Source organism: Nipponia nippon, unplaced genomic scaffold (assembly GCF_047370975.1).
Source record: "Nipponia nippon isolate SJK-2023a ecotype South Korea unplaced genomic scaffold, ASM4737097v1 scaffold_9, whole genome shotgun sequence".
NCBI lineage: Eukaryota > Metazoa > Chordata > Aves > Pelecaniformes > Threskiornithidae > Nipponia > Nipponia nippon.
This window is the reverse complement of record NW_028262413.1, coordinates 37527307-37542480: the sequence shown is the minus strand read 5'-3', so window position 1 is coordinate 37542480 and position 15174 is coordinate 37527307. Positions and strand designations below refer to the sequence as shown.

At 40.6% G+C, this 15174-nt stretch overlaps 1 protein-coding gene across 2 annotated transcripts in view; it reads right to left on the bottom strand.

Annotated features, from left to right (window-relative positions):
* Positions 1-1557: 1557 nt before the first annotated feature.
* The window catches only part of GALK2 (galactokinase 2), a 50503-nt gene continuing 36886 nt past the window's right edge, over positions 1558-15174 (bottom strand). For both annotated transcript variants that reach the window (XM_087744732.1, XM_087744731.1), the window contains 2 exons: positions 8526-8727; positions 1558-2041 (listed from right to left, as the gene is read on the bottom strand). In XM_087744732.1, the coding sequence (XP_087600858.1) occupies positions 1834-2041; positions 8526-8727 (410 nt within the window). In that variant the 3' untranslated portion in view covers positions 1558-1833. The remainder of the gene's footprint in view (positions 2042-8525; positions 8728-15174) is intronic.

The window sequence follows — 15174 nt, the reverse complement described above, 5'->3', positions numbered from 1 at the left end:
CACATCTGCTGTACATTGCAGCTGGGTTACAAGATACTCAGTTTCCACAGATAGTATTAGTGAATGTTTTGAGATGAAACCTTTCTGTAATTCTGCCTCTCGTTCTTAGCTGTCTCCCTTACCCCTTGCTTTCCCCTTCTCAAATGCATCCTTTTACCTGTCCCCTCTCCAAATCCCGTCTTTTCATCTCTCCCCACCATGCCCAGAGCCCATCCTTTTCCTCTCTTGAGTACTTCATTTTCTTGATCTACAACACTCTCTGTTCCACTTGCCCCAGCTGTCAGAAAACAGAAATCTTCTCTAGTGATAATATTACTATTATGTGTCCCCTCTGAGGTTCCTGAAAAGATCTGGCAGTTTGCGTTGGCTGTTGTTCATCTGCTGTGTTCAAATTTGGCAGAGTTCTCTCACAGAATTAGTAGCCTCTAAGAATTTGGGTTTGGCCCGAATTAGCATGGGTAATGTACAGAGGATCTCTTCTGAGAGCTCTCTAATTTGATGCAGACTTCAGGACGTTAACTTGTGCTTAGCGTCACAAAAACGTGCACAGGGACAGATCTTGCTACGCCTTTTATGGCTGCGAGGGTTATGACACTTAGCAAAACTTCTCTTCGGTTTTCACTGTAGGCATCAGAGAAGCGGACGTTTGTGTGCTGTGAGAGAGGGCACAGGAACCTAATTTTCCACTTGGAAGCAGGGTTAGGACATCGGTGGGGTATCTTGATGTACAGTCACCTCCTTCTGCAATCGCAATCACTTCTGCTTGTTATGAATTGTGGATGCTGTACATCCAATGCCTTGCAGTTACAACCTTGAGATTGTCAGGAGTGTAGGGCGGGAGGAAGATGGGAGTTTGTCAATAATACGTCAGTGATGTTTGCTCTTGGTCGTACCTATTTACTTTTGCTTAGTACAACTGAGTGAATTATCTCCTTAATTATTCCTTATAGATTTTAATTGCTTTTTTACATGGTCAATGGGTTATATTTAATCCTTTGTAACAGTTTTGCATAAAAATGCAAATGCTCTACCTTGTAGAAGCACAGCTAGAATTCAACAATTAGAATATGGTGTTTGGACAACTCAAAACCAAACTTTGCCTCATTATTTGTTCATTTACGTAGGGGAGTATGTTGTCACATCGTACAGCTCCCAGACAGCATTCATTTCTGTTGAAACTTTCATACCAAGTGACCCTTGCACAAGGATACATAAGAAACATAGCTCGAAGGGAAGTTTTCCTGCTTAACATAACGTATTCCTAACATTTGACTTGGCCTGCAGGTGCTCCTCCAATATTATCATTAATCACAACAGTAATAATCCTGTTTGAGGGGAGTATAAAATTTCTAATATTTAGCAAGTTCCTTCCAATTTTTTGAATGCTTCAGTTTAATCTTCCATTTCTACAGGACACTCTAAAGAATATCCAGCACCCAAAGACAGTCGGCACTGAGCCGCCCTGCAGACATCGCAGGGTTCCTACCCTACAAAGAAACAGCTCACTGCTCCACCTGCTCTTGCTTTTATGACAGTAAACAGAAGAGAAGAGAGATCCACGGTAACAAAGTAGCATCTTTATTTCAATTCCACTGTTCCGTGTCAATAAGTTTTGTAAATCAAAGTTTACACTGAAAGATATTTTTAGTATGAAAAAAAAAAAGATTTTTATAATGTAAGAGTTTTCTTTTAATCGCTTCTTCAGAAATGTATTTTGATAATAGCAACTGCTCATTACAATAAAAACCAGAAAAGGCATTCATTTACTGTGGCATGGGAAGGACTGCCAGTTCCAAATGCCCTACATAGCTTCTTTAAAATTTTTTACGTTCTTTAGGCCTCAACAAAAACCAAAGCTCCTCTCCCAGGTTTGGTAGCAAACAGACTGTTATTCTGCAATGCTAACCTTTGGACATCAGTTTGGTAATAAGCTGCTTTTACATTTTTTAGGAAAGTATTCAGCTTGTCAGTTGGCACCATTGACACTGTGCAGCCACCCCATCCAGCTCCAGTCAGACGTGACCCGATGGCCCCAAATTGCCTAAAACAAAATAACAGAAAAAAAATCATGTAAAATAAACCAAAAAAGGGGTAATTCGTCATATATAAAATTCCTATAGAAAACTAGTGAATACTTTACTCAAAACACATCTATGTCGTCTGATTTTTCTGAAGTTCACTTGGTTGTATGGGAAATTACAGCAATCTGCAGTTCCCATTTTGGACCAAAAAAATACCGATGCTTTGAACTGCAATATAGTCATTTCTGTCAGTTCCAAAAGTCACCCTCTTCTATAATGCTTCAGCATCAGCTGTTTTAAGGATCACAGCACAGCTGAGATGAAGAAAGCAGGAGAAGAAAGGAATTGTGTTAGCAACATTCATAAGACATCAGAAGTGAAAACAGAAATACATGACAAAAATAACAAAAGAGGGTTCATAAACTAATTGCACAGGATGTAGGCATGCAAGCCATTTTCTAATGTGGCAAAGACAAATAGCTCTATTCTTCCAGGACCGATCTAAAACATGCTGAAGATTCACAGGCTTCTGCAGGACTGCTGAGCGTGCCAGTCAAGAAAAGGAGAGTTCAGAAACACTTAAAAAGTCATCCAGAGTCACTGCGCTCAAACATCTGGCTATGCTGAATGGACAGGGTTAGGTCTCTCTCTTTAGAGGAACCTCATGAACTTCGCAGATTTACAGCAGTAGAGGTAAAGTAAGAATTTAGTTCCAAAAGAAAAAAATGCTCTTAATAAGGAGGGTGAATAGAAAGAACAATGACAAATAAATGACATCCAAAATATAAACCATTCCCAGCCTCAAGATACTGGCCTGCTAGAATGTCCTACAGCAAATCCCATGCCGTTACTCAGCAAGATTCAGATGCCATCTCGTTAGAATTTAGCAGAATTATTTTCATTAGTTTGCTTACCTGTGTTCCTGATCTTTATTTAGATTCAGAAAAAGTTGGAAAATACCACGTAATAAATTTCTTTGGGGCTTTTCTAACCTAGTCAGAACAGGATGATTTAGAAAACTCATTTGAAATCTTATTCTCATGAGAGATCTGATCCGATTTGCAAACAAATACTTTTGATATGTTTCCAGTATCCATGCATGGAGAGATTTACCAGTCCTAGAATGTGTTTGAAGGAGCGAGGGCATCATGTGAGTAACATATTGGAAAATGACAGCTCATTCTGAGTAGGCTGTGGTAATTTTTCATATGTGCATTTTATGTTAAATGAATCTGGTACACTGCTGGGTTAGTAGGGGTTTAGGTCATATTTCAAGCAAGTACTTACATATGTGTTTGATTCTAAACAAGCTTACATCTCGTCTTGAACAGAAACACTTTCTTCAGTGTGTCTGTGTGGTGCCACCCTTCATATTGACTCGATTTTATGTTCATTCTTTATTTCCTGTTGGTGTTTTATTTTACTTATTATTAGTATTATTATTCCTGTAAGCCACTCATTCTCTGACGCAATTTTTATCGTTTCTGGTCCACGGAGCAACCTCCGAAACGAGAAGGATCCAATCCAGTCTCAATTGCAATCAACAGGGAAATTTCCATCGACTTTATAAGGCCCAATCCACTTTTCAAAGTCTGCTAAATCAACTGCCTGTACCCATTTGGTCTGTTACCTCAGTCAGAACTTCGTGTTTCAGATGGTGTCTGGCTTTTATTTTGGTAGGCAACTGAAATCCCTTCAGAATTGTTCTGAACCTTTTATTGATTTCATAATTCTCTGTGGTCATGCTCATGCCTCATTTTTACTGAGTCATTTTAAAATACTTAGTTGAAATAAAGCATAATGTAGACAGAAAATATGCCTGTTTCAGAGCTGAAGTCACTGTGTTTCAAAATACTGTGGCTAACAGTTTCCAATGTGGTGATACGATTAGACATTTTGGGCTTAACGCTGAGGAACTTGGCCTTTTGATGGGCAGTGCTGGAACACCTGGAAACTATACCAGAATTCAGAAGTGAGCACCTAATTCCACATCTACTGGAGATGCGGTGCATGGGAGGCATCTAGGTCAAAACGCGAGGAAGTTAACTTTGATACAGGTCTGAAACTGTCTTTTTCGAGTCTTAATCAGTTCAGTCCTAAGCTAGGCTCCTCTGGCAAGCGGGATTCGCAGCCAGGCACTCTCTCCTTGCGCACTGGCATCTAAAATTGTGCGTTTATGAAGAGGAGCGTGAGCAGACAATAATAATATTGTGGAGGGAGCGCTCGCCCACGCAGTGGGTGACGTGGATTTAACATGTGGGAAGGTGCCCTGTGCACCGCCTGGGCTGGGCTGCAGCTGTGAGGACAACTCATAGAGGGAGAGACGGAGCACCAAGAAGGAGAACGTATCTGTAGTCCAGTGTTGGGGGCACTCAGCTCCCAGTCCTGGGTTCTGGCCTCTCCTTCCTGAACAGTTTATATATCTTGTTCCAGTGTTCACTGGGTAAAAAGAGAATTATCTTATGAGGAAGGGCGTGTGTGTAAATGAGAGTAAAAACATGAGCACTGTAGCAAAGGAAAGAATAAAAATGGAAGTCCCATAGTCCCATGGTTTGGTATATGAAAGCGATAGGTAAGGCATCGCAGTACCTCATTTTAAAAATAATTGTGCTGTAAGAGGTGAAAAAATCAGAGCAATATTCTTAATTCCAAATACTCAAAATTATGAACCAGCTATTCAGAAAGCATGGAGTTAACGTGATGAGATTTAAATATATAAATGGGGGGGGGGGGTATTATTCTGTTTTGTAGCTTAGTGTGCGTTCGAATAGCATCTTTAAGCCTTTCTGGCTCTGAAAGAGCTGTAAGCTTCTTTTTGTAAGGTGGTTTTTTGTTTTGTTGAATTTTCAAATTGTGCCGTGACTCCAGGCTTTGCGGCTTTAAGAAAAACATCGGTGATAAGAGTCCTGATAAAATGCAGAGTTGTCTCAGCTACCATAATGCAGCTGGGTGTAACGTAAAAACTGTATCTTTTCAAAGTGATCAGAGAGGATTCAGCTATCTTCAACTGTAAGGGGCATGGCTGGTAACACAAAAATTGTCAGGGTTTATACCAGTAAAAGATGGAGAGTAAGGGAATGAAAGTAAGTTTTTTGCAACACTCAAGGATTCTGAGAGATTTTCAAAAGTACTTAACGAATTCAGGAGGTCGGATCCAATTTTTTGTTCCTTTAATTGTTTAGTAAATCTTCTGCGTTACTTACTTTAAAAGACTTTAAAAACAGGTAAAAGAGCTATTAACAGCATGAGATAGTTTAGAGAAAGTACAAGTCTTCTGTCTTTGCAAAAAGAAAAAAAAAAACCAAACAGCTGACCAACTAGTGGTTATAGTTTTCAGCACTACAAACCACAGCAAGTATGGATCCCTTTCTTTCTTGGCAGAGGTTGTACCGTAAAACATAAAGATCTAGGCAAAACAGAAAACATCTGGATATGCAGATTATTCTTCACAGTTTAAACCTTGTAAGGAGAGAGCAGCAGTAGACTCGGGCAATTCTGTGGAATGTATTTTTGGAAAGGCCTTTTAAAGTTACAGGGCAGCTGTATATCATTGTAAGTAAAGAATGTAATTTATGTAGTTCCTGGCCATTTCTATAATCACATCAGCCAAGTTTTCCTAGAGTGACTAGTGATTTTATGTCACTTAGTTTTTTTAATGTATAACTTGAGAAAAGTTAAGACTTTTTTTCCAATAGTTTCCAAAAATTAGATGCCGGCTGGAGCTGCATTCATCTAGGATAGCTATACGCTTTCAGAAATCTCATCACAGAATCAGAAAAACATTAAAGAATATCAAACTTCTAAAGAAGAAAGGTATATTTCTTAGGAGATACTCTTGATAGGACAAGACCGTATAGAACAATGAACAAATAATTTACTTGTTTCTGTGCAATGAATGTAATAAAAAAAACCCAGATTAAATAATTGTAATACACCAGTTAGAAATTGTTTCACACAAATGACACTCCACTGTGGTGCTTAGCTATGCTCATCATATTAGCTGTGGGCTCTTCTGCTGGTAAATTAGAAATCTGGTGTAACATGGGCACACACATCACTTTTTTCCTTCACTATTTATATTTTGGTCCCTGGAACTGAAATGCTCTGATGAATTTTAATTTAATTTAGTAAAACCCTAACTGTGTACTCCTTTCCTTCGGGTTCTGTGGCTGTGTCTGTGCTACTGCCTGCAAGTCAGTGTCACGATACCCGGGCCAGCGCAGAGAGCAGCAGCTGTCTAGCTGTGAAAGCACAGAGCTCAGCATAAATGAGAAACAGAGAATTTCCATCCCCATGCTGAGCTGCGTGCTGCAATAGACTCTTGCCAGCATCCATGCTAGCTGATTTAAATGTGGCGCAGGTAACTCCACGCTGTTGTGCAGACCTTATCAGTTTATACCTACTTGTTTTCCCCTACTTGAACCAGGATCATTTTCTCCCAGCATTTCTGAGAACAGGCCCTACCAGTATGGTTCAAGCTGGATACCCAAAGTGAAGACACTTAAAATGGCGAGTCGCTTTTGCAAAGTTCAGTCATCAGATGCTAGTGACTGAGGCATCAACATGGGGTAGTTACTGTACCTAAAAATAATGCAGATGTTAAGTTTTAAGGCCTTTCCTCTGTCAGTTGTGTCACAGAACAGGCAGTGCTGATGCCTTGCACTGGATCAAGACTTTGTAGCCCAAGATTTTTGATAATTCAGTAGAGGATGGTTTTTGTCTTCAGCTAACTCTGGAGACAGTTCTCCCCTCTCACACACAGATCAGCAGTTCCCTTTGAGTAGCTGGGACAACCATGGTGGAATTGCCTGGCTGAGTACTGTCGTAGCTTATTCTATTATGTGATCATTATGTGATACAATAAACTGAACATAGCCTGTGAGTTACGTACTGGATTGGCTCCCAAGAGGAGGAACAAAAATTGTGTTGCTAAATTACTATCAGACTGTCCAATGGCTATTGGGGCTTCTCTGTGTTTTATCACAAAACAGCATGTGTATCCCATATGCAAAATAATCTGTAAATGTCCAAAAGTCTTCTGTTCAGTTTTTAAGTTTGTAGTTTTCTGGCTCAGAGGCCGTTCTGTCTTGTCTGCAGAAGAAATCAGACTAACCTGAATAATTATCTGTATCATACTCTATCAATTTACAAACCCAACAAACGGGTGTTACAACTTACAAAATCCGCATGAATATAGAAGTAAGAAAGCATATGGAAAATTGCATGTTTGTAAAATTCATATTTTCATTATAAGTCAGATTAATTTCTTAGTTAAAAAAAAAGCCAGTTGCAGGTAAAGAAATATTTTTGTAACTTTCATTTATAGGTGGTAAGGTATTCTTTTAGCTTCAAATTGAAACAGTTTCTGTTTTCTTCAAGACTGAAAGATATATGGAGAGAGGATGGGATACTTTTTATAGAGTATTTGCTTCTAAAAGATAGTGAAACAACATTTCTTGACCTCAGGCCTGCAAACGCTTACGGCACCTTACATTTCCCTTCTGGCAGGGCAGAGCTTCCCAGACTAAGCACGCCCTTCTCCAAGGAGAAGCAGGAACCAAAACAGATGAGCAGAAGCATGAAGGGGGCATCACCAGCAGCCATGATGAAGTGAATGAGGGAAGCGGCTGGGAGAAGGTGGCTGGGGCAGAGGCAGGGATGGAGGAGTGGTGGGAAAGCTCAGGTGGGCAGCTGTTTATTCCCCCAAGCCACTGTTAAAATGATCACCAACCACCGAATTCCTTCTATAGGCACTGAACTTAGATCAAAGCTAGCATAAGGTGTCTGTCCTATGATTAACTGTACCATAAAAATGGAAATTAAGAGGGACTGAAATGTGTACAACTACAACAATGAGGCTGGGGCACTGATTGAGACTGAATAATGTGGAGAAAGCTCAGACATACCATGCGGAGAGCAGGAGCAGAGTGTTAGCCATTATAACAGTTAAGACACTCATCTTTTAAATGGTGAAATACTGTCCAACCCATCTGATACCCTAGACAACATATTTTTTGAATTTAAAAAAATAGCAATAGCATTTCACAATATACCATTATGATTCCAACGCAACCTAAGAATGTAGAACAGTTTGCTTATGCCCTGGAATTCCCATGGCAGCAGTTCTGAAATGGTTAAGAAATATACAAAAAGTATCAGAGTTCAAATAGAACAACTCAGATGATGTTTTAAGAAAACCAGTTATGACTTCTACAAATTAAAAAAAGAATAGCCAACAGTCTAACGTAACACTTGTGATGATGAGTCAGTCCAAAAGCAAAGTCTGTAATAAAGCCATAAACTGCAGCTTTCATCTGAAAGTATTACACAGATGTCAGTAGGGAAACAATTGACCATGTAATGTTCCTGCAGGAGATTAATTTTGTAATAAGAGACAAGAATACTTTCATTTTAAAATTGCAATAGCCAACGATGTCATATTTTCTCATCAATTCAAACGATATTCTCAACAGGCGATTACTCTTCCTTGTGGTCAGAACTTACAGGCAGATGTCTACCAGCCGATCCAGTTCAGGACAGCTGCATTCGTACATCTCCCTGCAGCTGATGTAGCTCTGGTTCATTAATTCTCCCAGCAGCTGGATTGCATTGGCAGGTGCTTCGTTGCATATCTTCTTAAATTCCAGCACTCTGGCAGCTTCACTATACACATGCTTTGCACGCTGGTATAACTTAAAGGTGGAAACTAAACAGAATGAAAATATTAAGTACTACAGTTATCCATTAATATTCACTACAAAAGGAAATACAAAACCATAGTAGAATTCTATTTATTTAGTAATTCATATTTTATATTAGAACTCTCTAGGCTAAAAGTCTTCTGCAAAAGCTCGCCTACATCTTCTTTAAAAGCCCTAATAAAATAGTATTAAGAAGTGATCAAAATACAATGTACACACTTTTTTCACGTTGATAACTTCATGCACGTGCTCTGGTTCGTTGCTGTGTCACTGAACAGACCCACTCTCTCCTTTTACTTTGCAGAGGCAAGCCACAGGTTCAAGAGTTAGCAGCAACATGCATCAGGGCATTAATCTAAAGCTTTCAGGTTTTCAAATACCAGCAAAACTGAGTCATGAGAACACCAGCAAGGTACCCAGCGCCCTGCAGGCAGCCGTCCGCCAGCACCCGCTGGCCCAGGGTGTTGTGTGCGCGACTGCTCCAGGCCAAGTCTGCATCAATTATGTAACTGTGCGGATGGACCTTTTCTTGGGGGGGGGAAACAAAAACAAAACTACAAAAACAACCACCAAACCACAAAAAAAAGGCCAACCACAATTTTTTTTTTTTTTTTTTTAAACTGAGGTTAACAAAAATGCTATTATCCATATTTCCTGGTGCATAGGTAAGGAAGCCCTCTCAAATATTTTCACAGTGATGCAGGCGCACCCTGACTGTAAATAATACTAGATTAAGGGTACAGTGAAGAGCACAGGTGCTTTCAGTTTGGTTTTCAGGGTTTATTTTTGGTGCATGTTGCCAACCAGCGTGTCAATGCTGCCTGGATGGATGTGAAGAGACGTCAAACCCAGACAGGTACTGCTTAGTATTGACCTACTAAGAGCAAAGGCTAGTGCAAGGATTTTGGCTAAAATTTTTCTATTGCGCCATGAAAAAGCAGTTCCTCTGGGAAGGGGCGGGGGGGCCCAAACCTGTGTGGCTGCTGGGGTAGAGACCTTGACCAAGCCTGAACAGTGGGGCATAAAAAGAAAGGGGATGGCTGTGGTTAAAGGCTCCTCAAGCTACTCCTATTCACAGGAGGGTCTGATTTGCAGCTAACATCAGAGAATTGATCTGCCTTTCCCAAGCTCATGTTGTAGTTCATTGTTTTTCTCTCCTAATATAGTTCTGTTTGCTTTAGTATCATGGCTGCTGTTGAGGAAGTATTGTTCACCAGAAGCATGCATGACATAATTTATTATTAAATTGGTTTACTTGAGCTGTTTGGGTGGTAAATATTAGCTAAGTGGACTTTATTCTCCATCTGGAGCACCTACTGCAGCATGTTTCCTTATTTCATCACAACTCAAGCACGTTCTTGTTACAGCACCTCAGAACATCCCTCATTTTCTTTCTACATGTAAGTTCTCCTTCAGAGCAAGGTCTCTCTCCTCACTTCAGCTTCTGGTCTCTCTTGCTTTCTAAAATGGCTGATGAAACACTCCAATAGAGGTAAAAGGAGAAGAGAGACAAGCCCTGTATTGAAAACACAACTTGCTATCTGACCCAGACACACGGAATTCCCACTTGGCTGTTCTGTGAAGACAGCCAAGTTCTGGAACCACTTCTGATGATTTCAGCAATCTACATTTGCAAGTATATGTAGAAATCTTTCTTGAAAGACGGGAAATAAAATTGTGTCCAGTATTAAGTCTCTCGTATGTATACTCCAGATTGCAACCCTTACAGACTAAAACTTCATCAGCATCTGTATAATCCCTTTGTATTTCTCCAGAGTAAGTGTAAATCACAACTGTAAATGCTGAAAATACAGTGCTGAGAGAGACAAAAGTAGTCTAAAATGATAGAGAAGCAGTGAACATAGCAGTATTCTGCTACTGGTGATATTGTTTCTGGTGATACTTATTTTGTAATTCAATGCAGCCTGCTACTGAGAAACCCTGTGTTGCTGTCTTTTGAACAGGCCTCTGAAAGCCTTTCAAACCAGGACAGAAATGAGGAAACTGAGTGCCCCCCAGAATCCTCATCCTGAGAGTGTCACACAGGAAGAGCGTATTTTGGCCTCCCATTTAGAGGTGTGTTTTACCCCACTGGATTTTGTTGCTGCTGAAGTTACTTGCACCATGTTTTGCAGAGCGATGCCTCAGTATTTCTGAATGTTGAAGAAAAGCAGCTTGGCCTATTTTTAAGGATGGTTTCTCTTTAAATATTCTTTTCTTATAAGCCATTGTTTTAGAGCAAGGAGATTTCTAAATGTGCATTCGTTTAGGGAATATCTAAAGTTGCGTGAGACATTGCCATAGCTCACACTCTCTTGTAAATCACCATTGAACAGTAGTAACCCAAAGAATGAACTGAAAACATGTCTGGTTTCAATTGTAAGGCAACAGACTTGCCAAAGGCTGTGATTGATTTGGAGACCACCCTTTGGTAGAGCAATGCTCTACTGGCCAGATTACCTTAAAAATCTCTGGGGTTGTGTTGTGCTCGTCATGTTATGAATTGGCAACCAGAATGGGCGCTCTGGCTGCTGGCTGCTGGCCAAAAGATCTGAGCTGTGTCCTCGACAGCATTCGCTCCCAGGAGAGTCACTCAGCGTAGGGGAGAATTTGCTACCTTGACACTGGCTTTCTCTCGATGCGAAAGCAATCCTTTCAGGCAGGTCTCGAGTGGGAAAGAGCGGCTGCATGTTATTTTCAGACTCCTTTGTGGGCATTTACCGAACTAGTATCGGTTAAAGGCTGGTACCATTACGTTAGCTATTGGTTGGTTACGGGCAGCATTTTATTTCAGAAAATTACGTTTGCGTTTAAAACTTTATAGTTTGCTTTTTCCTCTCTGGCAATGTACTGTTCAGGTAAAATTATCTTCAGAACAGCAAACACCTCTGTACTCCGTAAGTCCTAGCCGAAAATAATGAAATGATTGACCTGATTTCAACACCAAATGCCCCTGGTAATAGAGAAACCCTCTTGTATCTCTTCTGTTTGGATGGGTAGTCCAACTAACCATCTCTATGTAATAAGAGACAGCAGAGCACACATGATATTTCCAAAAATTGTATCTATGCTGGAATCTCCTTGCTACATCACAGCCTGTATGTTAGCTCCACATAAATAAAATCTGAATTAATAGGACATGCCAAAGAGCTATGGAGGCTGTGATTTTAGAAGAGCGCAGGAACTGATCGCAATCTGTGCACTTCAGGCGGCCATATTTTTTACAATTAAAAAGGACTGACTTCCTAAGCCATACTCTGTCACGGTTAAAAAACCAAAGTGTGCACGACTGATCAGTTTACATCTGAGCTAGGGCTGGAGTGCTCTGAAAGAGGAAAAAATGAAGCCCTCAAAGTTAACCTTCCAGTGTTGCATAGGACTAGGTTATAAGGTCTCGCCCTCTGTGGTGCTCAAAGGAGAGCAAAAAAGCAGGGTTTGGGGAACTAATGCCAGATTCTTAAAAGCATTTGGATCCTTAAGTACCTAATTTCCATACAGTATAATAGATTTAATCTGACTGAAAATGTAAATATACTCTCCTAATCCAGTAAACTATAAAGGCCTGGTTTCTCCCACTTAAATTTATTTCCCAATTAGGGATACAGGTACCCTCAGCTCCATCTTTTGTCAGTGAAAAGGGCAGGTCAGGGAACAGTTTGTCTCACCCGAGACCCGGATTGCCCTGCAGTACCCATTTCTCTAGTGACTCGAGAGGAACCTAAAACCTCTGGTGCAATGAAACTAGCTGGCTGCCATGCTGATATAAGGCATGTCTAAAGTAATGTTTCTTTCATAAGGGGATCTGTGCAATACCCAGTTCAGGTGCTCCGCTTGTTTAAAATGACATAGTGCCATTCGGACTGAGGGAGATTTGTTATCGGCGGAGGATCCAGTCTCTGACCAGAATCATGCTCTCAAAAGCTGTTCTCTGAAAATCACTACGCGTTTCCTCTCTGCCACGTTCTGCGTAGCTCACTGCCAGGCAGGAAGGAGCTGTTTGATTTTAGACCTAGGCACGCTCGCACAATCAGAATCTCAGGGTCTCTTTTGTCCCTTTCTGAAAAGATACTGTGGAGACTGTGATTTATTTTGTATGGTATCAGCTGCACACAGAAAAAGTTTCTTGTGGACTCAAGCGAGGGTGAGTGATACGTTTTATGGATTAAAGCAGATACAGATCAGAAGAAATTAAAGTAAACCTGAAAAGTTAAAACAAGACCAAAGAAAGCTTTAAGGAGGACAAGGAATCCTATACCCAGGTCTGCTCTTAGTGACATTTTGTTGCTAAGTTTTTAACACACCTCACCTGTATGCAGTCTGCTATTGGAGCAGCTATTCCACCTTCCAGGCCAGAGCCTCACTAACTGTGCTTCTGAAGTTTCAAAGAGGACACAGTGAATCTTCTACAAGGAATCTCCTCCACTGTTAACTGCTTTGTATTACCAGTCCTTATCTATTTTTCAGAGAATGTCAGCAGCTCTTGCTGACCCTTTGTGGATGCTTTGCACCCTAGCTTTGCTCCTCTGCTGAGCATTTCTGTAACGTCATCCATTAACAGGTAGATTCAATTGACTTACAAACCACTAAATGCCCTTGAAAGAAATGGTGACGTTTTCCAGTGCACTAATAGCTCGCACTGCAGCAGGAACCTCCCAAGTTGTTAAGACACAGCAGACTAACATTTTTTTGGACAAAGGTTGTCCAAAATCCATATAAAATCTCTTAAAAACAAAGAAAAATCCTGGGCTATTAGTTGCAAACAACTGTGGGTTAATTAAATATAACAGAGAAGTTTACTGTGGGTTTTCAACTGTATGGTCATATTTTTAATTTTAGCTTTACAAAAATTGTGCAAACCGGTCCACTCCATTTACAGGGATTTCTTTTTTCTTTATAATTAAACATTGTGGCTTCTCAGCAACTCATATTATTTGCTACAACTTCAACTTCAGCAGATTCCTTTCTTCAGAGGCTTCCTGTACAATTCTATCTGACCTTTAGCTAAAGACCAACCTCTTTAGGCTATATATTTTTTTCTAGTTGCTTTGGCAGCTTCTTAAGATATGTTTCACTGTAGATTAATGAGCTACACATGGCTGATGGGACTGTTAGAAATTTACAACAGGAAAAACTCACCGGTGCAAAAATCATGTAGGGGACAGTTTCTACCACCATTACTCACGTGGAATAGTACCCTTCTCTGTTAGGCATCCTGCTGATTGAACATGATGAGGGTGAAGGTTTCTGGCTCATAATGTAAATAAGAAAATGCTGCCAGATGGCTTTAATTTGAGCCAGATTGTGAACCCCCTACTCAAAGTTGGGAACAGTTATTCTACTGAGACTGCTCAAGTAACTGTTTGCAATCTGGCTTTCTGAAAATATAGCAGGGGACAGGTCACTGCTGGATTCAGTGACCCATTTAGCAGACACCTGCTTCGAGATTATGGTAACTACTGGTTTAAAGTGATTTCTCCTCCAGAGGAATGCTAGCTTTAACAAGGCTTTTGCAACTAACCTAGACCAGTCAGTGCCTGTGCCTAACCTGTGGCACACCCCAAAGGCCTGCATCCTCCAGGTAGCTGTATGGGATCTGCCCGGAGCGGCCACCTCGCGGGGGCTCATCCCAAGTAAACCATGTTTTTGTGAAGGGGATGGTACGTTCCCACATTTCTCTATGACGTGGGTCAGGCTGAGGCTGGAGTAGACACCGGGACCCTCAAGCTGGGAAGCGCTCTTAGGTCTACCAGTTTGGAGGTAACTCCTGTTCTTGTAAGACAAGGGCACTCTACTAATGCACACAACAAAGCTTCGTATATCCCAGAGCAGCCTGACAGAACATCTGAGAGTCTGCCTTCGCGTACGCCTGTCTGCGCAAATAAAGTTGAATCTGTTCTTGCACTGAGATCACCATTAATACAAATTACTTGGCAGTGGGAATGAAAGGCCATTCAAGCACCACTCACTGACGCTACAGCACAGATTTAGAATTCTCTTTCCAGGGGACAAATAGCAGGGCAGTTAAACAGCCAAATCCACACAGCAAATGAGTGCCTGCTCCTCCCATGGTGATTTCATTCCCAGGTTTAAATGTCAAAATTAGATTACAATTTTATACATGAAAGGGAAAAATGGGTTTAAAAATACCTCATTTAAGAAGGAAAAAACAGTTTCATGGTTAAAGGAATACACTGTTTTACAGGAGAATATCCTTTTGTGGTGAAGCTTATAAGTACTTAATGTCCCACAGTCACCACACTAAATGTTCTGTGAAGCACTCAAGTCTAAGCCAAAATTATGGCATAGTGCACCTTAGAAAGTAATAAATATTATTTTTTCTAGAGATGTTCAGAAGCCACAAGTGCAATCCATGTGTAAACATTTGCAAGGGGGATTTAAACTCAGGATTTTGAGTTGGCCAAGGAACAACAGCAATAAGTTTAGAGAGGCTT